Source organism: Paralichthys olivaceus, chromosome 13, assembly GCF_024713975.1.
Source record: "Paralichthys olivaceus isolate ysfri-2021 chromosome 13, ASM2471397v2, whole genome shotgun sequence".
Lineage (NCBI taxonomy): Eukaryota > Metazoa > Chordata > Actinopteri > Pleuronectiformes > Paralichthyidae > Paralichthys > Paralichthys olivaceus.
Genome location: NC_091105.1, coordinates 15,471,571 through 15,498,139, shown reverse-complemented (window position 1 = coordinate 15,498,139; position 26,569 = coordinate 15,471,571). Strand labels below are relative to the sequence as shown.

The following is a 26,569-nucleotide window of genomic DNA, read 5'->3' as shown; positions in this document are numbered from 1 at the left end:
GAGAGTAAAAAGCAAAGTGTTGCCCGGTACAAAATGCATTGTGTTCTTTTAAAGTCTTGACAATTTATTTTCCCAATGAATTATACATGTGAGACTGCGCTGCAAACACGCGTTGCCCAGCGAGGGGAAGATAATCTTCAATCTTTGTAAGTACTTCAACAATGGTGTGTATGACAAACACTGGAAGAGATTTGGTGCCGGATGGAGACGTGAAGTGCTCCCTGTATTGTAACATCGCCCAGCAGCTTTGGAAAACAACAATCCAACTGCACTTATCCTTAGCCAGTGTTTACTCATTGTTTCATGTGATGGGGGGGAAATACTGTATTACAGCAGCTTGTGGTAACAAAGTATAAAATCCATCAAAACTAATTATCCTGTGTAGATTTTTCACATTTGATTAATTTGGTCTTTTGTTGTCTAGTTTACCCAAACACTGGACTACAATTTCCTGCTGGGAGGAGTAATCTGGTTTTTCAGACTGTAAACTGTGAGAATCATGAATCCAGGCAGAGTGAATGAACCTGAGGAGCAGCTTTTGTGTTTAAAGTTTTCAGCTGTGAGATTAAAAATTTCCAGTTGTGGATATATCACTGGGAACCTTTCCTCAGAAGCGTACAAACCAAATCCAGTCACGCAGAGCCATTTGCAGCATTCTACTTTTCCCTATTCTTGTTTTCCAAAACATTAGTCTTGCAAACTCTAATGCATGCAAATGCAATGACTCAAGCACTCTCTTTCTCTTTCTCTCGTTTCCTTTCTCTCTCCTCTCCTTGCGTGTAGAAGGCGGTGAGTAAATCATATGGTCAGGCTTGTGCAAAGCCAGAAAATAATGGGATCATATTCCATTCTCTTCCGCCTATCAAAGTTTCATACAAAAGCAAAAAAGCTTCTAGTTTCAATACCCAGGAAATTCTAAAGACTCTGACAAATCACCGTCCCCTGACAGCTACATAATGTATGGCTTTTAGTATCCGGCCTGTGAAGCCCCATCACAGCCTGTGATAGCTGCTTACCTACACATACTGCCAATGACACAGGAGTGGAGGCAAAGGATTGGACTTTGGTTTACAATGTTTGAAAAGTACAGTACTCAAACACACGTTAAGCAAAGGACATGATGCAAATTCCCTAAATTATTTATATACTGCATATGTGTGCGTGTGTGTGTGTCAGGGTGATTTATAAACTTCATCCAAAAGCACCGTTTGAAACACAGATCGCAAACAAGAGGAAAGGTTGTAGTAAGTGGTCTCCAGGAAAACAATGTAAGTCAATGTAAAGTCCTTGGAGGTCATGGAGACACAACTTTGTGTGTGTGTGTCTGTTTTCTAACCATTAAGAAAATTGGCAGTTGCTGATCTGAGATCAGAGACATCACAGCTTATAGTTGCGATGAAGCACAGCCATTGTCTGTTGTCAGCAAACTCCTTCTCGAGTGGGATTTCCAAATGTTTCCAATTCCGTCTTGATATCTCTGTCCACAATGCAACCGTTTGGCTGAAGTAGAAGCAGTGGTTCTCCTCACTGACTGATAAATAGCCAGACAGACTACACAACTCCAGCTCCACCAGAAATGACAACTCCTTCCAAAACCGACTCGTGTTCTCTCCCTTCCTTCATTTTTTCGTGTCTGAAGTGTGTTTTCAAGGACATCTGGACAGCAGCGTCGACCGTAGAGAATGTTACAGTATCTTTGCATGGTTGCGCTCTCTGCCAGCTGTGCTGCATATGGCTCTGAGAAGAAATCTTAGAGAAATCATAACATGCCTGGTGCCGCAATTACATTGTAAAACCGCCCCAATATACACACACACACACAATGACAGAATAACCTCCCCCAAAAATGATGGTCGAGAGGAACTGCACCTCGTAAAGCACACACACCAATCCCACATTAGGTGAGACATCTAATTTAAGACTGGATATAATTTAGTATATCATACATACGACAGGGTCTTGCTCTTTACTCATGCACACTCCCTCTGATCCAAACGTTTCCTGGGGTCAAAGTGGAAGCGAGTGGAAGCCATTTCCAGACGGAGTCCTCCGCCGCACGCGCCCTGATGGGGTTGATTAATCTGCAGCAACTATGGTTTGTCTTCTACAGCTGAGTGAACAACTTCATTTCGACTGATGAGTTCACGCTCAGGTCAGGTCGGTCCTCATCTGTGACATTACAACAGCCGCACAATGAGAATTAATTCCTCTCACCCCGGAAACAGCCACGTCGGTACCAGGACCGGGCTTTTGCGACATATTGCAATTAGGATCAAACAACTCGAGGAAGAGTTATATGTCGCTTAGTGTGCGCGGAATATATGTATTTTTATTTTCCTTCATGTGGCTTTGGTAATGTTGGTCCAGTGTAAACAATGATGGCTTTTTTTCCAGGCCTTCTCTGCATTTGACAGATGATTGTTTGGAGTCTGCTCCTCTGTAGTTTCCCAGCGCCCCAGAAACGAATGTGCTCAACACAAACAGGTGAGGCAATCTGCGGCGCTCATTTTCACAGAAAGTAGCGCCAAGGAAAGCAAACTTCATGCGATGTTTGCCTTTGTTTCCGAGACCATCCATTCTGTAGTATGGGTTCCATTTGCATCTAATATTACCACTGCGGAATCAAAGAAAAATGAAAACCATTTCTTGATTTCTGCATGGTTTGCCATCTGTTACCATGCAGCTGAATTCTACATCTCCAGTCTCCGAGGCATTCGCTCACTTTCTCTCTAATTCAGAACCCTCTCTCTCTCGCTCTTTCTCTCTCTTCCCCTTCGCAGTCAATCATAAAAAAATATGCCCAACTCTGAGCCGGGCCTCTCAAGCGTCACCAATGTGCAGAAGGCTTCGTCAAAATATTTAAACGTAGGCAATACAAACCTGGTGTCCTGAGTCCTGAAACGACACAGCCTCTGCATACCAACAGAGAAATGTTAACACAGGAAAAATACTGTGTATTTCAACAGCAGTGTTTCCTGGACACAGGAAAATACACACATGCTTGTATAGGGTTATATGGACTGAAGGCAAAGAAAAATGAAGTGACTTTTAAATGGGTGAGCATTAATAAATCAGCAGGGCCTTTCAATAGACCATGTCCTGTTTCCGCTCGCTGCCTTTTCCACCTGTCTGCTGTGTCTTTGACAGAGCCAGTGCTGGCATTATTACAAATAAATATTGGTTGGAATATACAGCCCTGTCATTGCGCTGCATTATGGCTATGGTTTCAGGAATAATTGAATCTGTGCAGATTGTGATCTGCGTGAATTAATAGATTGTTCTAAGGGGCTGATGCGAGGACAGACTTTGGGGGGGGGGGGGGGGGGGGGTCTCCGGTTTTGGCGCGTCTGATGTGCGGGAATTCATTTCACTGTTGAGCATGGAAGGGCATATTGTAAAATGGGCGAGAGGTGTCCCGCGATGTATGTCACAGTCAGTTTTATCGTAAGCGCTATGATGAAACTTCCACGTCTGTGGGGTTTGAAATAACGCCGTGTGTTATCTCCACGGTGGAATATTCATTGCTGCAATTATTCAAACCTGCGAAGCCCCTGTCTGCGTTTATGTGTACCGAGGAGAAGATATGGCGTATGAAAAGTTATTCACAATTGTCTGTACATAAATCAGCATCGCATTATGAAAATCAACACGCGGCTACATAAAACCTCATAGTTGATAAGAAATGCTACCTGCAAAGAGGCAGAGGATCCAGAATGTGCTGTAAATAAAAGCCCCTACCCAAAGTTAAATCTGCTTTTATGAAGTTTTCCATTCAGCTTTTGAGTCAGCACTTCATGTGAGTGAAGAGGAAAAAAAAAAAGACAAGGAAAACAGCCCAGAAGTTGTCAGGATTAAGACGATAGAGTACACGTCGCCTGCGCTCTGTCTACCTGCACTCAAATGAAACACAAGTCAGGCTGAGCAAAGACAAAGAGCTTGTCTCCTTCAAGCACGAAGAAAGACAGAGAGAGAATATGTAACCATCCTTAAGTAATTTTGTTTACTGTCCGCGACTCCTGTGCACTCGGGGTAAAATCTCTAGGCACCCTCCCATCTATTGAACAAAACTCAGCAAATTGGTACCTCAGGTTTCTTTCTCTTTGAGCTCTCTCACCTGGGAGTCGGGGGAGGAATTGCCTCGTAGGCCTGAACTGCAAACAGCTTTCTCTCTGATCTGCTCCCTTCGACCTCACACTATTTGAACTGTGTTTTCCCCTGGCATTCTGGGAACCGTTTGCTCTCTTTCTCTGTGTCGGGAAAGAAAAAGGCTGTGTTCTTCATACATTTTTTAAAGTCTGGTGTATGTTCCCTCATGCAAACCCAAACACACGCAGTCGCACACACAGATGCACTCTCTCTCCTGCACTGGTCGATGCTTCCAGGGCAGCTACGTCAGTGTTCGGACGTCGTCTTTTTTTCGAAAGGTCCACCGACTCGCACCCAATTTGTAAACAACTTTGGACGACATGAGCGCATTAGTGTCGGTTCTCTGTAAATTCAGTGTTAAGAAATGCCAAGTCCGTGTACAACAAGGTGCTTTGATGAGGCTGTCATGGATCAATAATTCATCACAACTTTTGCTTGGCTTTACAGGCATCTCCATGTGTTTCTAAGCAAAACAGAAAAGAATCAAATGAAAGCTGAAAGATCGGTGAGAAAGAAAAAAAAGAAAAGAAACAGACACACTGTGTTTATATTTAATGGCTTTTTGCTTTTGGAAATGCCACAAGGCACTTGGTCAGCATGTTTAGACAGGACCAGAGGAAGGAAGGAGGATGGAAGACGGAGGGCAAGAGTGAAAAACAACTTTGTACAAGCACCGCTGGTTTGTTCTCATTTTGTTATTTAGCTCCATAAAAGAAGAATGATGAATAAAAAAAAATGCTTTGGCCACCATCTTGTGGTATTTCCTGCTAATCCCCACAACCTCCTGCTCAGCGGTGGAGACGCGCGTCTGTGTCCGTGTGTGTGTGTGTGTGTGTGTGCGTGCGTGCGTGCGTGTGTGCATGTGTGTTCGCATGTACACATGTGCACCTGTGCGTGTGTTGGGGCTCTAGTTTCTAGTGTGTGTGGCCAAATTCTAAATCCATGCCAGGACAGCAATCCGGTCTGAAAACACAGCTTCTAATCCTTTAACCTTCAGAACAAGAGGAGAGGGAAAAACAGCTGAAGGGCCCTGTGTGGTGCAGCAGAGGGAGAGAGACAGACACCCGACTAAGACCCCGACCAGACCAGACCAGGAGGCCACTGATATTCATTCAACCCCCACCCCCCTCTCTCTTCTCCTCAAGGCAGGAAAATGGATTTCTATTTCTGGTGGCTTGATATCGCTGATCATGGTTCATAGCCCCCTTTCAGGGCCTGGAGTTAACATCGCAGGCTGATGTCAGGATGTGAACACTGATCAGAGCCAGGGAGATGGGTCCTGATGGCCTTCCAATCTGCCAAAGCTGTGATGGCTGCTTTGCTGATACCATCACAGTAAATTCTATCACTGTCACTCTCTGTTTCTATCCAGAAGCACTCAGAGTATGTGTTGGCACATCTTAGCGCGCGTGTCTGTGTGTATGTGCTTTTTTCAGCTGTCCCTGACTGACAAGTTATCTGATGGCATTGTGCTCTGTGTTGTGTACTGTGGCTTAACTGCAATGATGGCTTTTCCTTGAAAACTTGAGGAGCTGGAATAACAGGTGGGATGACTTACAAGTATATGATAATATAATTTTGCATCGTGCAGGCTTGTGGCTATAGTAAATGGACTGGGACAGCCCTTACACATTTTGACTTGGAAGAGAGGAACTGACTTAGATGTTGAGATCCCAACTGTTTGACTATGTCTTAATCTGCTTACATCCTGCATTTGAGTTTACTTGAACCTTAAAAACATTTAACTGTGCATAGTGGTGTAAGTTGCGCATTGGTATGCAATATTTCAGAATCAGCCTTAAACACTAAATATATTTATGCGTACAAGCAATGTTACTCTGTTTGCGTGTGATTACATGCACCACACAGCCCTGATTACAGTGATACACAAAGACACAGCTGATATAAAGATAAATAACACAAACAACATACAATGTCTGCATAGATGTCAACCAGTAGGAAACAGGTAGTGTAACATGTGGGAGTTTATAAATATTAAGTAAATTACTTTATACTTATCTATGCCTGCTGTATTTATATTTCACAAATGTTAGCACATAGTGCAAAAGTAATATATACAAATATAATTGGTTGGCCAATGGATGTTTTAGTATCGAATTACAACTGTAGGTACAGCATGGTCGCATCCTGTATGACATGCACCTCCCTAGAAATCTATCAAGTTGTGATTGGTCCTCTTGTTTGCACATCTTTTCCATGTTTTACAAGCTCTAAACTCTCACCCCCTTCTTCTGCAGTCAGCTCAATGGTCCTCAGTGTCTCTCAAGTTATTTCAGTGTTGTTCAACATTTATTAGTTCCAGTAACAACATGATGTGCTCAGTTCCAGTCACCGTTGTATGAAGTGCACAGTCAACTAGCGCTTTTGTGGTGTAACTACAATGCAACACAAACACACACACACATGAATATGAATGTTGAAAACAATCCCACATGTATAAACCAGGCTTTATTCCACATGGATTGTTTCTGATATTACACGACTGATTAACTGCTCCCTGGTGTGATGGGATGTGAGTGGAAGCTGTTTTGGTGTAGTGATATATTACTTCTATGACAGTGCTTGAGTTGGTACAGGCTATCTCTTGGGTGTGGGAAGTCTGCAGTGACGTTTCCTGCACTCCTCCTGACTCTGGAGGAGGATGAGTCCTGGGTGGTGGGCAGGTCGGAACCAATAATCCAATTATCTACCAATAATCCTTTCCATAGTCCTGGCTGTCCACTGTCTGTTTACTAAGTTTGTCCTCTGCTGGACCTTTATGATGACTGCATTGATGTTGGATACCTATTTCAGATTCTGGAAGGTTGTGGTTTCCAGACACCTGAGCGGTACCACAGCTGACACAGCATTATCAAGTACAGTGAGGGGAGGCAGGGGTGGGCGGCTCCTCCTCAAGTCCACTGTCATCTCCAGAGTTTTTAGCGTGTTTGGCTCCAGGATGTTGTGACAACACCAAACAGCCAGCTGATCAACCCCACATCTGTATCCAGACTAATAGAAATATTCAAGCCATAATTCAAGTCTGTGCATCACAGATCAAACCCTCAGCATCTAAATGTGCAACTCTCCAATCATGTTCTCTGCTATTAGTACTTCAATCTTCCCATCTTCGGGTGTGCTGATATTTATTCTGAGTGATAATTCTTGACAATAAATAAATAAAGTGTTCCTCCTGCTCTTCTGTGTCTGTATAGCCCCCAGCATATTCCTGAGGCCGCAGTCCAGGAAAGGAAATACATAAACAAGAAAAGATCTGAAGAGACTTAGCCAGGGGCACTGACTTAACACACACACACACACACACACACACACACACACACACACACACAATCGCACACACACTCACACAAAGAGCATGCACATGTACTGCATATGCACAATAGACCTATACTGTATGTGTTGGTTTGTCACCAACACAATCTCCCCTCTACACACACCTACACACACTGTGCTGGAAAGTTAATGGTCAACAAACTGCTTAAAGCAATCAGAGGTTTCTATGTTGGGTTTTGAATCCATAGACGAAAGGCACTGGGTCCTGAAGGCAGGTCAGGTTCATTACACCCGTTTTTGATATTTTTCTCCGAAGTTGTGCCAAACTAGTAGATTAACTGCTTGCCCACGTCTTTTTTTTTTTACCATGCTATTTAATTATAAATGTGGGAGTGTGTGTATGTGTGTGGGTCAGGGTACAACCAACTCTGGAGTGCAGCTGCCAGCTTTTTGATAAAGGTTGCTTGTTCTCACATCTGTTTAAAGTCTGTTTTCCTCTCAGATTGAAGTTAAAGCTGCAGAGAATCAATATACATAAAAATGTAGAACGCATACAGGAGTCTGTTGACACTGCTAAGAATATGTTGAATGTTTTGTCCCTCTTGAGAATCCAACAGCAGCTAGTTTACCACACAGGTATAAAGCACAACATAGTATTTTCATTTTTTTACTTTTGGTCAACTGCCTGTTTATGTCTGTTTACTTCTATTTGGAGCCAAGTCAGATTGTGACAACTCTGTTCTATAATGGACAGACCTTCACTAAACAAGGGAGCGAGTGCAGCAGATATGTGTCCTCTGTAGTGCAAATAATGCATGTAAACCACATTACAATCACAGAACTACATACCTCGTCTTAAAGCGGAACATATGTAGCTGTACCTCTGCACGCATGGTCTCAGCAGACAAAGATAAACACAGAGACATATTCATGAGATTCTAATTATTCAGAATTGAAGGTGCTACTTTTTATGCTACCTATAGTACTAGAGGATGAATCAACGCACTGTATCTTGGGGGGAAAAAAAAGACACAACACTTTAATTTAAAGTTATTTGTGAGTGGATAAATATGGACGACATTCAGACACAAAGCAAGTCTTATCCTGTATGATCCAACAAATTGTCAGAGCAAGTGCAGCCGGTGTATTTGCCAATGTAGAAATGGTGATCTTTCAAGTTTATCCTTGTTAGCGTATTCACTTTGCACAAAGTTCACCGTGCAGCTTCAGTATAACTCACCAGAAAAACAGATAAACATCATGTTCCTTCCACTGGTCCAGGAGGCCGTTCCATGCAGTGCATTACATTACCAGTGGCAGGCAGTTTCCCTCATCCTTCCATACCATTAGAGCCATCAATGTTGACAGGATCGATACCTGTGTTTTGGCCCCAGTGCCCCTGCCAGAGATAGCATGTCACCGCTGACAGACAAATATCAGCGCTTGGCCCTGTGACGGAGGGGAAATCGCAGCACTTTTCCGTTAGGATCATCCAACATGGTATTGATTTGCCCCGTGCTAATCATACATCAGAGCGGAATAAATGGCTCAGAGGCAAACGTCCCATTGTTCACGATTGGGAGATGTAATAAAAAAGAGAGACATTTCTTTTATTGCTTGTAACTCGGGGCTAGTCACATAATCGTGCCTTGATGGGAAAATGCCTGGTTAGATCGAGGTCCGTCAAAGTGTTGTCTGTACTTTTTAGTGATGATCCCATCGGCTGAGAGGGGGGGTGTCCTGATTTCAGGGTGTGTTTGTCTGTGCAGTTTGGAGTTTGTAAACAAGCAGGAGATTTTTATTTTACAATTGTTTGCTTTTTCTTAAAGATACAAAGTGAAGAGCAGAAAAAGACAAAAAAAAGAAACATTTATTCCTTTATGGCATTACAATCATGGCTGCTTTTGATTTTGAAGTGGTAATACTTTGGTCATTGATATGGTCAAATCTTCAATTGTAAATCCACATGACAATTACCTTTATATATGGATTTTCTTATTCAAATCTACAAATGGTAAAAAATCTGCCACTGATTAGAGAGAAAAACAGATAAATGATGATGCACACATACACAAGACACAAACAATATCTACCAGTTAGGCACCAATATGTAACAAGCAGTTGCATCTGAAATACATGCAATTTAAAAATCCAAACTCAACAATTGTATTTAATTCCATGGCTTTATGGCCTTTTTGTCAATAAGTCACAATCAACTAAGCTGAATTCCAAAATGAGAAAGGACAGTGAATATTTCAAATCCATATTTTTTTTTAAAAAGGGGGAGAAAAAACACTTCAAGCTATTTCCAAACCAATAGTCCATTAAATCCATCCTCCTGCTAAGCACTCTGAGTGCAGCTGAGTGTGTCGAAAGCTATACCGTATGCTAAAGGTTAGAAATAAATCTGTTGCTATGAGGAGAGAGTGCAATAATTATTTTCAGAAGCAGCAGCTCTTGATCTCCTGTTTCCTCACGTCTGACTACTCTCTTATCTGCACCATTCCATCAAAAACCGCGCTGATAACAGACTGGAGAACTCAATTGACCTTGACTGAGTGTAGGAGAAGAGGGTGAAGGAAACTGTCTCACTGTCTGTCTGCCCATCTGTTTTCACAAATGTCACTTGTTACAAGGGAGGAGTGGGTTGGTTAGAAGTAGCGTGAGTGTCGGGGTCATGTGAGGTGAGATACTAATGTGTTTTTAATGTTTGTAATGTGAACCGTTCTTGTTTTACTCAAAGAAAATATTTGGCCAGATAAGCAGAGGGAAGTCTCTGTTATCGTAAGGAAATGAACACCTTTGTAGTTATATACTCAGTTGTCATTGATTAGGTTTACATAGCTAAAATCAAATGTCTATTCATGAAACCTTAAATGTTGATACAAATATGTTATATTTATCTTGTTCATTCTTTTTCTCACCCTTTATATAAATATATATATATTTATATTGTCGATACAATGGAAAAATGCCAGGTGTAAAAATCTAACTTTTAGCCGACCACACACAATAATGAATCTCCTGACAAAAACTGCTGACCGTTAAATTATTCATATCCCTACTATGAATAAATAAAATAAACAGGCCCCACTCTCAGTCTACAAATCTAGGAAGTATTTGCCCATTTAATCATCAAATTTTAACAGAAGCGGCAACACATTGCATAAGCGCTCGGGACTCCTGGGGCGAAGTTGACCAACTGCCAATAAGTGGTTGTGCCGGATTTTTGAGAGCCAGTCGTCTCCTGTCTGATTCCTTTGCCACATATCAAGATTCACAGTAAAGCCCGTCCTCGCTCCCTAGATAGTTACATCGACTTTCTTGTGTACAGCAGACATGCACATCTCTTTCTAATTAGCAACAGACAGCATCTTCCACTCCTACACACAATATTTTAGAAGAGCGTAGTGTTTCTTCTTACATACATCTAGTGGAGGTAAGTCAATAATTCCAACGGACCACTGCTAAATGAATTTAACACCACACATGCCTCGCAGCACAGTTCCTAATGGTTCTCCTCTCTACATGTAAATGACCTCCCGTCCTGGATCTTTGATTGCAGATCAATGACTGTTTGCTTTATTTCAACATTCAGCGTCGGTGAACCACAACGCCACGGGGGCAAATGTTGAACAGAGAATTTACAGGTTTGCTATCGAGCACTTTGAAACAATAAAGCTGCTGGTGAGCTATTAAACAAACGAGAGAATAAAGTGGCTGCTGCGGACCGAGATTAACACGATAGATACAACGTCGAAGGGTGTAATTATTCTTTACTGACACAAACGTTTAGCCCCCAGAGCGGAACAGTGTTTACCACAAATACCGCCACCACGCTTGACCTAATCATGAGCAGAGATTTACCTGACTGCATTTGAAATATGTTACTGCTGATTTGTGTGTGCGGGAGCTGATATTTTCTAGCAATTCGTTGTGTGTCCTGAATTAGTGCAAGCATTTGATCTGTCGCATAACCGCCAGACAATGGTTTCTGTTTGAAACTTTTACAATAGCACGATGACACACAAATCAATGCATTCACTGTGGTCAAATGAGAAAAGGCATAAACACACATTGCACAGAAGAAGCAATGTACAAAGGATGAGTGTGTTGTATATTGCCTGGTTTTCGGTTGATGTGTTGTTTCTGTGTCGCTCATTGCAGCTTTGTTTGTTCAAATCACAAACAGGAGTTTTCAGAATGACATTATCCTTTTCATTATGCCAGTGTTTGCTTCTGTCTCCTGCTTTTGTTTTTCACATAACATTAGCAGTAGCTTGTAAACATGATTGTTCTGAGCTGCTTCTCATCAGCTCAAAACATAGTCCACGCTAAATCAGTTGCTAATGGAATTGTAATTCTCAGTTTAAGCACCACTGTAGTTATCGCCAGGCCTAAAATACAACAAATTAAGTGCAAATGCAAATTTGTTGAACTGTAGATGTGGACGTGTGTTGACTTCCACAGTGTTCTTTGTACATCCCAAATGCCACTTTGTAGATGTGGTGACAGGGAATATCTGGAGAATTGCGGTTCCAGACACATACGTGAAATATTCGACTTTAGTTTTGAAAAAAAAAAGAATCACAGGACTCACACATCACATTATGATACATAATGTAGGATAGATGTGTATGATTGCACGGTGAGGACCTCAACAAGCATGTACATCAATGAGCATCCTGAACTAGCAGGGACAATAGAGGAGAGACTTATCCATCAGTGCCAACTCCTGACTGTAAAAATATGGCATTCTCTATATTGTCCTGCCAATGCATTAACGCCATAAGCTGCATTCCAGGTCTTGATTTGTGTGTGTGTGTGTGTGTGTGTGTGTGTGTGTGTGTGTGTGTGTATGTGTGTGCTTTTATCTAGGCTTGTACGCCTGACCAGTGATGTACATGCATGTGAGTGTACATAGCACATATTTTGTAGCTGGCACATGCTTGCACGTGTGTGTTAGTTCATGTGTGTGCATAGGTGAGTGTGCACATGTGTTGTGTCCCTGGGTGTGCCTGTGTGAGTGAGTGAGTCTGTGTGTGTGCATGTGTGTGTGCGCATGTGTGTGTGTGTGTGTGTGTGCGCGTGCATGCATATTTGTGCACTAGCTGCCATGCCAGCTGATGTCCCCAGTAATCCAGCAGTGGGCCTGTTGTGGATTAGTAGCAGGCTCCAGGGGATGGGAATCCCATTCCCGTTTACAGCTCTTCCTGGCAGGGAGAAAGGCAAGGATGCCTTCTCTCTACTGCCTTCACACCGGTTGGAGCCTGAAGGTGTGTGTGTGTGTGTGTACGTTGAAGATGAATGGATGTTGGTGGGTGTGTATTAATTATGATTATATATGAATCTAACATTCAATTCCACTTTCACCCTGTTGTCCAAGCTTTTAATGGTGTAACACACTATATTGCGAAAACTCAAAAATAAATACTTATCATGGGAGGGTTATTAAGTAGGTTGTCCCTTTATTGTCAAAACCATAACGACTAATACTCCCCTATTTACCAAAATATGCATGAAATCTAAAAACAAAATATTCTCAAATCTGTGTATATATACATTTTGTAGAAGTTGATAGTTCAAATGGACAAGCACACACTTAATTCTTCATTTTACCTTCTCTCCTCTTGTGAAAGTGCATTCTCTTTCAATGGGTGGGAAAGAAAATACAGCTGTATCACTTTGGCCTTGTCTTACTCTTATGTTGTGTGGCGGCATTTCAGTCACATCTTGTGCACACATACACACACACACACACACACACACACATGCTTGTAAGGTAACGTGCACAGGCCGATACTTGGCCACAACATGAAATTTCATCATGATAGGATTTGTTTTGAAGTCATTCGAACACCATCCAACACAAGCGCTGACCTCTTGAACCTGGAGATACAACCGTACCTTCTCCCCAGTGTCAATTTAAATGCCACCTTTCTTCCACCCGCACAGAAAGAGAAAAACATTTTTGTGTGTGTGTGTGCGTCTGTGTGTGGCTGAGACTTGCAACTCGATAGCACAACAAAAGAGCTGTGGTGGCAAGTCCCCACGCAGACATTATATGTCAGCATCACCGTCATACTGTTAGCTTGTCCCAACTGTACAAAGCCATCCTCATTCAGGGCACCTAACCAAGGTCAGCCTGGATTAGCTGCTAGTAACCCTATCAGGTCCAGCACAATGATTACAAAGCCCAGTGACACTGGCTGTCAGCAGACTCTTTCTAGGCAACCCTATCTGCCCGACCCTTGGTTAGAGAGCCACCGGAGAGGGTGAGTCCATTTCAAATTGTTCCCCCTTTGTGTCTCCCTTTATTTCCCCCCTTTGATTTTCGGCGACTCGTTTGGTTCGTCAATCAGCCTGTCTGGATGTGTGTGTGTTTGAAACCCATGCAGCACATAATTCCTATAATTTGTGGATTTTTTTTTCTTCTTCTTCTTCCCCTTCCTACATAGACCATTCTTTGTGCCTGTTACATCTGAAGCCAACAGCCATCCCACCTAAATCCACCCGCACCTCCACCCTGCAGAGGAATCAGCCCTGTAGCTTTGTGCTGTACACCACACGATTTGTTCTCAAATGAAAACTTGTTAGATAACAGTGGTAATCAAAGTTGTTCGCCGGATGTCACCGTCTTTCAACATATCTATACAATGCTTACATTACTTGGAACCTGTGAGACAATATTTGTCCCAAAAAAATTGATCTTTGTAGTTTACCAGGCAGCGCTTGTGTTTGCAGCCGTGAATTAGGAAGCAGGTGCATTGTTCTCCCTGTCTCACCAATTCAGACAACATGTCAGAATGAGACAAAATAAAGACTTGTGTAGCGCTACAAGTGCAGTTGTTGTTTGCCGGCTTTTTTTCCGGAGGAATTACACTTCAAGCCCATCAGTTTACTGCTTCACTTTACTCCCGGAGAACTGTTCTCCCAACATCCATGTCAGTTAGCAGCATGTTAAACAAATCAAACCTAAAGAAAGAGCTGCCTTGTGATTTGGTTGGCGGAAAAAAGAAAAAAAAACAAGAAGAAGACGAGATAAACAAGAACAACAGCAACAACAGTGCTAGCAGCGCAACATATGCAAGGCAACGTGGCAACCGATGTTTTCCACTTCAGCACATCAGAGGTGTCCCTGCATCAGTCGCCCTAAAGGTACCCGTTTACAAAGTGATAGGGCTTAGGGTTTTTAACTCGGGGCGAGGGGCAGATTTGAAACCCCCTCTGCTGCCAAGCACATGGACGGTTGCTGATTAGAAGAGGGTTGGCAGCAGTGGGCAGATGCCAGGCGGGGAGAGAGATGACGGCCTGTCGCCAGTCTGCCACCCAACCCCTCTCGTCCCCGCGGTCGCCCCCCCTCCCTCCCCTACTCACCCCCCTCCCTGTTGTACAAAAAAAGACCAAAGACATTTCCGCGACAAACCCGAAAAGGGGGGAGGGGATGGATTGTAGTAGCGCTTTGTATCAAAATGCAGCAAATGTGACAATGTTGTCAGACGGAAATGTGAAGACATGTAGTGCGACGTGTCGTAATCTTTTTTGGGTGACTGATCTGAGGAGTTTTTAGGAGTTGTTTTGATCACATGAGACTGACAATAACACAGCCTAACTACCTAAGTCGCACAATGAAAGATCACAATGCAGTTTTTCTCCTTCCCTCTGCAAACCCACGCACAACACACACACACACACACACACACACACACACACACACACTCAAGTTTGGGATGCTGAACATTCTTCTGCAGCCTACAGAGGATAAGAGCTCTTTGGGTGTTTTCGAAAATTCAGCAGAGTTACATTATCATGTGGTTGAGTATAATACACTGCGCTTAACTGGTACAGTATCGGGGACGTTGTCCAGCAGAGATGAGTGCAACACCCCACTCAATATGAAACCACTAGGATCACCCCTCGGCTACAGGGAGACAGACCACGAGACAAGAATTGCTTTTCAAGGTGGACAAACTCAATGTAGCAGTCTAATAAGTCACAGCGAGGTGGAGGAGGAGGTGGTTACTGTGAACAATAGCCAGACTCCGGCTTTAATCATGCTGCTGTATTCCAAACCATATTGATTTCAGACCAGCTCAATATGACGACATAACTGGTCCATTCCGCTGCTCCACCGCCGCACTGTTAGTCTTGCACCTACAGCCATGTATAGTTAAGGTGATAGACAGACACACGTGCGTTTACACTTTCACACCAGCTCCGCCCCGCCCTGCCCCCGAACGCACCCGGAAAGTAAACACACAACACCAAATACTGCTCTGCTGCAGAAGTCATACAAGTTATTTCAATGTGAAAGGTCCACAGCTACAAACGTGTGTTAAAAACCAGGAAACGTTTTTTTTTATTCATGTACATAAAAAACAAAGGCTGTGACATCGAACCTATTCTGAGCGATTAACACTAAAACACAACGCAAGCAACTCTGCCAGTTCTAAATTATTCAATGGTAAATTCTGTTGGGAGAGTATGAGAAATCAATAGCTGTTTCCTTCCCTCATGAAGGATGTCATTTTTCATTAAGGGACTGCATCTGTATGAAGTTATCATCAGTGAGCGGGAGCAGAGAAACCATACGTCCGTAGAGAAATCACGTGTTTCTACATCCCAGAATCACTTACATGGAAAAGTGTAATTTTCAACAAATGTAAAGTGTGTATTTATTTTTTCAAAAATTATAAAAACAAGCCAGAGCCAAATTAACTGTTCTTTTAATTGTGTATTTATTATGAGGCCTTCAAACTAAAAAAGAAGATAGACAGCTAATTTTTATTATTTTTCTTTGTATGGTTATGGAGCTGAATGTTTTTCACAAGTCTTTTAATTTCATAAGGTGCAATTGCTCTCAAACATTCAACCTCTTTAAACACTGAGACAACAAAACTAAATGTAATCTGCTCATTAATTTGTATAAGTCATCACTGTGTCTCTCAACATCACAAAAAAAGAAAATATCATACCATAGCCATTTTATATGCAAGGTAGAAAGTTATGACGATAAGGTTATATGAAAGAAGATGTATCTGTTTATCTCTACATCTATTTTCCTTGTGTGTGACAATCTCTTTCTGATTCAATGCTATACTGCCTCTGCACTTTCTATACTGTCTGCCTCTCTGTCTGTCTGTCTGTCTCTCTCTCTGTCTGTCTGTCTATCTCCCTGTCTCTCTCTCTCTCTGCCTGTCTGTCTGTCTGTCTGCCTTGTCTTTCTGACTGTCTCTCTGTATGCCTGTCTGTCAACCTCCTCTCTCTTCTGTCTCCTATAGCCTCCATCAGCCTGGGACTAAAATATATTAAGTGCTTCAACCTTTTTGAAACCAAGACCTGGAATGTACTAGTGTGGAGTTCAACACACACACACACACACACACACACGTTCAACACCTCAACAGGCCGACAGGTGCACTTTAACACTGACAATATGCATATGGGGATACAGGCATTTGCATACACACACATATGCACTCACCGTTATATATGCTTACACACACACACACACACATACACACACACACACACCCACACACAGATACACACAAAACTGATGTGAAGGTACAGTACAGATGGTTAGCCCATGGTCTGTGTGTAGAGGAGACAGTGCCCCCTGCTGTGGGCCAAACAGTACTCCCAGGAAGCCATATCTTGACCCAATCTATACTGAGAGCACTCATTTACTCATCTGGGGTTGATTAGTCCTGTCTGGAACAGAGCACCACATCTTACTAACAAATACAAACCATTTGTGTAACCAATACTGGGACGACCATTAGAATAACAGCGGATATAATAAATGCTTGATAGGTCCAAAAACATGGTTAACTTTCTATCATAAATAATGAATGGTTAATAGATATCCAGGGCTATTCTACACTTGTATTTTCTGTGATGTTTGTCATCACTTGATACAATAAGTTATTTTGTTATTTATTTTTACAGTGTCCAGTTCGAGAATTTGATTAGGACCAGAGCTATTGCTTCAAAAACATGTTTGAAAGCTTCAAAAAATATTTAAAATGTAGTTTATTTACTTTATTACATACTATTATATACATTGCTGTGTAAGAATAACTATGTTTTCATGTCAATATTTTCATTATTATCATATGATATTCATGTATTGTTTCATAGGCCTATACTGACTCAGATATATCATACATAATAAATAATATTAGGTATAACACATGTAACAGTAATTTGTATTGTGTGCCAATAGTTTTAGCTCTTTTTCTTAATATGAATTACTCACAAAATAAGCATGACAGTTAGACTGTAAAAAAAAAAACATTATGAGCATTTTACTAAAAATAGGGTTTATTTAATTTATAGTTATATAAAGAGTATTCATTTTATTTGCATGCTTAGTAAAATAACATTACAACATATTATAACATACATGACAATGTGTTTTCTGATTACATATTAGTAAATACATTGACTTATAAAACATGCTGTGATAAGTATATGTGCAATTAGATGTCATGTAATAGCCATAACGCTTCCATGTCCCCTCCATCCCCCACACTTGCTCAAATTAAGTCACTTCACATTGTGGAATATTGTGTATTAATGAACAAAAGTGAATTCTATAAATATTATTTTTTATATTCGTGGATCAGTGTTGCCTATAAATGTCTCATTCCTGTAAACAGACAAGCTGTGTTGCACCTTTTTTCAAAATGTACTGCTGCTGTTTACACCACACTCAGACCACACTGCAGTGCAGGAACAAGCACCTGATGGGTGAATACACTCATCCGGGTGAATACTGATGAGGAAGAGTGCGAGGCCACTCTTCCTCACAACAGTTGCCACCTTGACTGCCCGTTCCAACCACCACCGCTGTCACCGTGTCAGGTTTCCACCACCGCTGTGCCGTATCGCTTGTCTCCAACAGAGGTCATAATGCCTGTAATCACAATCATAAAGGACAAGGATGCGCCCTGATCTCCGCGCAGACGAGTCCAAAAGGCGCACTGTGAAGTTCTAGACAGGTGAGTGCGCGCAAACGCACAAAAAAAGAGCATGAGCAAAAACTGTCAAACTCCCAGTGACACACACACACACACACACACACACACACACACACACACACACACACACACACACACACACACACACACACACGAACAGCGCTGGTGGTTGGTTATCTGCAGGCTATATGGAGGAGAGACCCCCCCTCCGTAAACCTGCAACAGCTTTATTATTGCCGGTGAATGTAATTGTAATAATAAAGGGTTGAGCTAAGTGGAAATTAAGGAGCCGTCAACGCCTCCCACAGGCCGGAGCGCGCACTGCCCGAGGAGCGCGCACGCTTCCATGGATGTGTCGGCGTTTAAAAAAAAAAAAAAAGCTGGTGACAAAATAACCAGAGGAGAGAACTGGTCATTTTACTCTCCCTCTGCCAATCTCTCCCCTCATGCACATTGTGGGATTGTAAAGCATCAAGCTTCATTCTCATAATAAACTTGACCTTAGAATAATCCAAGTAAATGTCTTGGCTGTAAAAAAAAAAGAATGACTAAAACAAGGGGAGTTATGTCTTATAACGTGCTGTGAATAATCATCATTTAAAATAATTTACTTGTGCACTGATTGAAACAATACCACATATTAAAATGTCTCAATTTCAATTTCTGATGCAGTTTTGCCAGAAACAAAATGAAAACTATAAGTCACATAATGAATTGCTCTATAATCACTTTTCTTTAACAACAAGTACAGCCCTGTCTCGTTCAATTCGTAGATTATGTGACGTAAGTATTATTTATTTAATCACTAAACTGAAGGAATCTTGGAGAGATGGACAGACTCCACTTTTTGCAGTGTGCAGCCTCGGTTTTGTTCCGCGGCTCCATGTCTGTGAGGCAGAAAGGGGGCGGGAATGGGATATTCAGATGAGCCGGAGTGACAGCTCCAGTTTCCCCCAATGCTCTGTGTGTCTGAAACTCCACTGGCTCCTTCCTCCCTAACTCCTCACTTCACAGTGCTGCGTACTAAAAACATCGGACGCTAGGGGATCAAGACGCGAGCCACATCGCCTCTATGTGGGCACTTTAACAGATCTTTCGGGGTTTTTTTTCCCAGTAAGGGGGCTGAGGAGGGAGGACTTTTTTATGTCCATTGTCTGATGACTGTTTGCACGGCTGATTATTGAGTTGATTGTTTATTATTTTGGCTGCTGTTGCCCGTCGCCCTTGTGCGTCTTTTTTTTATCCTCCCCTTTTTGGAATCGGCGACCCCACACCGCAGCGCACCAATGTCCTATCCTCAGGGTTACCTCTACCAGCCCCCGGGCTCTCTGGCTCTTTATTCGTGTCCGGCGTACGGGGCCTCGGCTCTGGCTGCCCCGCGGAGCGAAGACCTAGCGCGGTCTTCCTCCGGCTCAGCCTTCAGCCCTTACCCTGGATCGGCTGCTTTCTCCGCGTCGGCCGGCGCAGGCTTCTCCAGTCCGCTGTCATACTCCACGGATCCGACGACGGGATTCCCATCCTACATGGTAAATATATATTTTATCAATTTTGTTTAATCGTGTGTGTTCGTGCTCCACCGCAGGGACAGTGTGTGGTTGTGTTGAAGTCTGTCAATGCACAGAATGGTTCGTCTTCTCCAAGCGCACGACGCGTCAATCGCTGCGGATTTACAATGTTTTTGTAGTGACTCACTAATCAGGAAAGTGTTTGCGGAACTTTCTTACTGACACGATCATATCCACCGGCCTGCTCGTCTGGTTCCCAGCTTTAAAATCCCTGACCCCTTTGGCTTAAATTGGAATTTTAAAGCATGAGCTGCAAACTGCAAAGGCTCGAGCAGCGCTTAACACTCGCTGCGCCGCTAATTACGCAAAAGTGCTCTCAGGTTTTTATTTGAACTCTTAGGTGAACGCAGCCAACGCGTCATTTCGCTCCAAAACTCTCTGTTCTTCACCAGGCGTTAAATAAAAATCACCAAGGGGACTTTAGATGAGCAAACTAAAAAAACTGAAAAGCAGGAGTCGCATTAATGCTTAATGTCACAGGGCCACTTCAAGCGTTTCAGGAGGAAAAAGGTGCACATCAAGTGATTTGCTAATGGGATTTGTTATGCTGCGGAGAGAAGATGGGTTAACACACTGTGGCAGCCACAACAAAACCAAAAACCATATCAGAGAAAGGAAATTGTTAATGAGTGATTACAGAAAATATATTCACCTTTTTTATTATCTCAACAGCTACAACGAGGAGAGCCCCTGTTATTAGTTAATCTGATAATGATCTTTACTATTAGTTAACCATTAGTTCATGGCTTCCTGCGGCCTGTTCTTACATACGGTGCGTTCACTAAGCCTGCAATTACAGATGTTTATTTAAGTTGACTGATGATCAATGTCATTTATAGAGCTTATATAATGTGCACTTCGTGAGCTGCCAATTAAGCTCACACATATTATCTAGATACAAAATAAAAAGTCTGGATTTATATAATTCTTCACACACGTCGAATAATACAAATTATGTTTTTAATAATTTCAACAGATTTTGCCTGTACTGTAAATTGGATCTATGCATTCATATTCATTTTAATTATACGACGTTGCTTTTTAAATAAGCCCAAAAAAATATATAACATTGTCACGTTTTATAACAATCTTAAAGGCTAATACAATTTTTAAAACAACAACAGAAAAGCACATGGAGGAATTGAGAGCTTTATAAAATGACAACTTTTCCCCAGAGCTCTCCATATGACGCACACACGACGGGCATGGCGGGGGCGCTGAGTTACCACCCATACGGGAGCCCCGGGTACCCATACCAGCTCAACGACCCGGCTTACCGCAAGAACGCCACCAGGGACGCCACGGCCACCCTGAAGGCCTGGCTGCAGGAGCACAGGAAGAACCCGTACCCGACCAAAGGGGAAAAGATCATGCTGGCCATTATCACCAAGATGACCCTGACGCAGGTCTCCACGTGGTTCGCCAACGCCCGGCGGAGGCTCAAGAAGGAGAACAAGATGACCTGGGCGCCCAGGAATAAGAGCGAGGACGAGGACGAGGAGGACGGGGACGGGGAGAGGAAGGAGGTGGAGCGCTCCGAGAAGAACCTGGACAACAGCGAGGCGTCGGCGGAGGATGAAGGTACAGTCTGGAGACCGAGCCACGATCCATTGAACAATTCAGGGCAGCAAGGACGGGGGGTAAAAGGGAGGGGAGGGGAGGGGGGGTGGATGCCCCCTTTTATTTACTGCTCAACTTATTTAATGCAAAAGATTATAATATCCAAAAGAAATAATAATATATATATAATATATAACTGAATTAAATTCTATAAGGAATAGTTTGGGTTTATTTTAACGGAAGACATGTATTGTTCTTGCATGCATATTGATTATATAATGTTTTATTTAACATGATTAATGTCAGGTCACTTGTAAATTACTCATGACATTACAGTCACCTCTATATAATCAGATAATGAATGGTTCCCATTGATTACATTTTTGTACGATTATGATAAATGGATTATATATAATTGATCGATTATTAGCATTGCTGTTATCATAAAACAATATCTTTTAATCGTTTGTTAATTTTAACAAGCTGATATAATGAATGAATGTTTCACTTGTTAAAGTCTCGTTGGTTGTCAAACAGTGATTTGAGTAATGTGGTTATGGAATTTAATTTGACAACAATTTTCGTTTTCATGTTCTTTATTTATTTATATTAGAAATTGTCACCTTGTGACTTTGTTTATATTTTTGAATATTATAAATGATCTGTATTATTTGTATATGTTTTATTTTTCACAGTTTCATTTTAGATGTTCTTTATAGTTTTAAGGTTTTCTGTAATTAGGCCTATATATTTACGTTAGTATTATATAACTAATACATTTCCTCTTTTATTCACAGGAATCAGTTTGCACGTCGACACTCTGACGGACCACTCCTGCCCCTCGGAGTCTGACGGGGAGAAGGTCAGTTGTCGCGTGGCCGAGCTGAGCTCCGACCAAGCCGGCGACAAGTGCGACGACGACGGCGAGGACCAGAACCACGACCCGCGGGCTCAGCTCTCGCCCAAGGCCGTCACGTCGTCTCCGCTCACGGGACTGGAGGCGCCGGTTCTCGGTCACCACCACCAACACCATCTCCACCACCACCTGCATCACCTCCACCACCTCCACAGCCAGCGGGAGGATCTGGCTCGGAGCCTCGTCAACAGCAGGAGCACCAGCGCCAGTAAATCGTCCCCGTGCCTGGAGAGCCGGGCTCCGTCGGGGGCGCCTCAGAACCCCGCAGCCAAGCCCAAGCTGTGGTCGCTGGCGGAGATTGCTACCTCGGACCAAAAGCAGCAACATCCGCAGCAGCAGCCACCGGGGCAGCCTGCAGGGCAACCGACCTGCCCCTCCTCCTCCTCCGGCGGGGGCCTCCTCACTCCCCCCACGTCCTCCACCAGCTCCCCGGCTGCCAGCTCCCCCTCCCTCTACCCGGCCCCCTCCATCCTTGGAAGACCTATTTATTACACTTCTCCCTTTTATAGCAATTACACAAACTATGGCAACTTCAGCCCCCTGCAGGGCCAAGGGATCCTGCGCTACACTAATTCTTCTGGAGTGAGTCTGGCCGCAGCCGCCGCCGCCGCCGCTGCTGCTGCTGCAAACGAGGGCCTGAGCTCCTCGCACCAGGCGCTGGAGGCGAGCACGAACCCCAAGCACAGGCCAGACTCCCCCCTCGTTAAAAATAACCCAAACCACATTGTTGTTGTCGAGCAGCAGCAACAACAGCTTTTCAGAGCCGCAAATTTAGAGGCAAAGAAAGGTACGTAATCAACATGATGCGGCACCCACGTCCCCAAAGTGATTTGAAAACTTATTTAATCTAGTGTTGAAACTTGAGATTGTATTTTTCTTAAAGAAAAGAGAGAAAAAAAAACACTGGTGGGGAAATCTCTTCATGGTGGAAGTAAAATGAAATGAGTTACTTGTCTCCAATGCAAATCAACTGGTTTTTCTTTGTCTTGTTGTTGGGACAAACTGGGAAGACTGGGTCTGTTTTATTTTATTTATTTATTTCAAACAAGTGGCATCACCAGACACTATTTACAGATTTTCCAATAAGATTTTAGGACCGGATATGAGACTAAACGACTTATTGAGAAGGACTTTCGTTTATGGCCTATAATTCGTTTTTCAGTGCAGTTCATTTTCTACAGTAATCTGTTTATGACTTATTTTTTAACTGTATGCACATTTCTGAATCTCACATAATCATTAAGAGTGAGCTCATTTCACCTTCATGCAACAGGCAATGAGAAACCATAGGGATATAATAAGAAAAAGCATATTGCGAACAAATGTTGCAAGAGGACACCAACATATATGGACATTGAAATGAGCCCGTGAAGGAATCAGGCTAATCACACACACACGCGCGCGCACGCACACACGCGCAGAAATGTTGCCACAGCTTTGAGCAGGAATCCTACTTTTAATGTTTCCTCTGATGTGTGCGCGCGTGTGTGTGTGTGTGTGCGTGCATGTGAGCGTACGGCACGCGCACAGTAGGCCCCAAACCTTATCTTTCAGCGTATGGGATAATTATAATTACACCAGGGTCAGCCAAAAGCAAACAGATCAGTGAGTTTGCTCTGTGCGTTCATCGTCCAACTTTATTACATCTTCAAATGTCACTTAGGTAATCACGGCGGTTCCTTTACGCACATCCAAAGCTATGCGCACATGTCGTTTTCACCGGGGATTCTAATAAGCACTTACAGCATAATACATGGAGCTGTGTTTTTTTTTTCTTTTCTTGGCCAGAGCCAGTCTGACAGTTGATCACGAAGGTGTATTCGTGTGGGGATTTTCTTTGGGTTGTTGTTTTATTTCCATGCTCTGCAGGTAGGTGTCACAATTGCTTTGACTATAAAGCGAGGAATGGCACCACCTATGGCCTCATGTCATAACCCTCATAACCTTTGCTCCAAACCGGATCTAGTGCCACCACATAGTCGGGATGAACGCTGCTACTCCGCCTCCTCAGCTCCACACACGCAGGCTGAGACACACCACAACACACAGTATTTGTCAGATTATTATTATTATTATTATTGTTGTTGTAATGTTTCAGTTTTGTTTTCTTAATTATTTTGAGAGGTTGAAAAAAGAGAGATCTCCCATTGTATGTGATTTACATGTTATTTCTCAGGTTCCTATAGTTTGCTTATTTGCCACAGTATATTATGTTAGTATATATTTAAGTGTGGATAAAACAAGTTAAACATAATTTGGCCTTTCTTGGAGAACCGTGTTTGTGTAAGGAGGTGTCACGGGACGCAGGGCGCGCGGAGCTGAAGTCAACTTGAGGACTTCAAAGTGGAATAGCCTACATTTGATATTTATTTTTTTAAATGGTGGCGAAATGATGCCTATAATAATAATTTATGCAAGTTGTATTGCAACAAAAAAAACATGGGAAGCTGACATCGTCTGTTTGTTTTGTAAATATATATATTATGGACGCTTTTTATTTGAGACGCATTTGGGAAAAGAAGCTACACAATCTTGTTATCAGGAGTACTTTTACTAATTTATATCTTTGAATGTAAATAAAATAAAAATGGTATAGATGTACTGGCGGGGTATGATATCCATTATTCAAAAAAGGAGAAAATATTAAACTGTTTTCCCAACCATGACATCAATCTTGGGGCGTCATTCTTTTTATTTTTTATTTTTAGAGCTGTATTTAACACCGAGCTCTTTTTCTCATTCACTCTGCTCATTGCTCTTTTTATTTTGTCAGTCAAACGCAGATGGGAAATGCCTGATGAATCTCGCTTTTCATAAACATTATGAGTTTCCACAGATTGCACGATCCATTCTGCGTAAATGGACCCATCATTTTCTTTTAGTGCCTCATTCTGCTCAGAGATTCTCCCTCGGACGCACATTCACGACCTTGATTGGGATAAACGACATACTTATTTCATTTTTTACCCCTCTGTCTCTCTCGCTCCCTCTTCGTTCTGCAATGCCACACATTTATTTTTCTTCTCCAGTGTGATTAATACAGCCGTGGGTCGCATCGGGCATTATGGGGCTCCCAGCGGGGCCCGTCCCTGGAGCTTTTTTAGCCCGGTTCAGCATGGGTCAGCCCTGCCTGCTTCATTACGGCGCGGCATTGAGCGATCCATAAAAGTCTATCTTAGCATCTGCCAGCTCCAATGGGCTGTGTGATGGGCCCTAATCGGACAGGCTTTCCTCTGCTTTTCATCATGGCTTGGTTATTATAGCAGCTTTACGACACAGCTAATTAAACAATTTAGGGAGGGGAAAAAAAGATGATGTCCAAGGAAATGAACATATTATTATTATTATATTATTATACAAATGTATTATATTATTTTCATTTTTTAAATTAGTTCCAACATCTTGTCACTCACAGCTGTGGCCCTTTGCAGAGTGTGAAATGCCCAGAGATCAAATATATAATATTCCCATCCTCCCTCCCACAGAAGAGGAGAGGCCTCCATCATCGCTCGCAGCCAGACTAAAAGCTAATCCTTCATTTTCCAGTTGAATTTGAGCTGGAGTGTTGTCCAAATCTCACGGGACTCCCTTTCACCTTGGTTTTCACTCCCCCCCCCATCTCCTCACCACCACTCTGGCTTCATCCTATGGAAGTAATATTTGACTGCCACCAGGGGATGTACATAGTGGCAGGGTAAACCCACTCTAAACTCGGTTAACCCACCTTTTTAGGTTGACAGAAGTCTTTGTGACAAAGATTCATGGTGTACTTTGCAGTGAACGGTGTCACGCTGTCAGAAAATGGCATAAAAAAGGGTCTTTTTGAGATGGAAGCGTTTAAGGTTGAGTTTTTGGAAAGTAGTATTGATTTTTTTTTTTTTGTTTAAAGTCAGTGTTCTTTTGATCTTCACTGTCTGGAGTGGATGTATTTTATACCTATACTGTTTATTTACCCCTTCCTCCACTGGCAGCCTCCTATGGAAGTTTTGCACCTCATAGCCCCCAGGCCAGCTTCTTCTTCCTTCTCACCCCAAACACTTTCATTAGGAGTTGATTTATTGAAATGCACGCTTCATTCTCAGGTGGGCTCCCCTGGGGACTCA

At 42.6% G+C, this 26,569-nt stretch overlaps 1 protein-coding gene across 1 annotated transcript; it reads left to right on the top strand.

Moving 5' to 3' along the window:
• Positions 1–19,388: 19,388 nt before the first annotated feature.
• On the top strand, positions 19,389–23,420 carry irx2a (iroquois homeobox 2a). Its single transcript, XM_020091085.2, has 3 exons — positions 19,389–19,951; positions 21,166–21,571; positions 22,348–23,420. The coding sequence occupies exons 1-3, from the start codon at positions 19,712–19,714 to the stop codon at positions 23,259–23,261; spliced, it is 1,560 nt and encodes a 519-aa protein (XP_019946644.2). The 5' UTR covers positions 19,389–19,711; the 3' UTR covers positions 23,262–23,420.
• Positions 23,421–26,569: the final 3,149 nt, after the last annotated feature.

What these genes read in the sequence shown, in the direction of transcription:
- irx2a (XM_020091085.2), top strand. Translation starts at nt 19,712, where the DNA reads ATGTCCTATCCTCAGGGTTACCTCTACCAGCCCCCGGGCTCTCTGGCT. An exon ending in CGGGATTCCCATCCTACATG is followed by an intron (nt 19,952 to 21,165) that starts GTAAATATATAT and finishes ACTTTTCCCCAG; the next exon opens with AGCTCTCCATATGACGCACA. An exon ending in GGCGTCGGCGGAGGATGAAG is followed by an intron (nt 21,572 to 22,347) that starts GTACAGTCTGGA and finishes TTTTATTCACAG; the next exon opens with GAATCAGTTTGCACGTCGAC.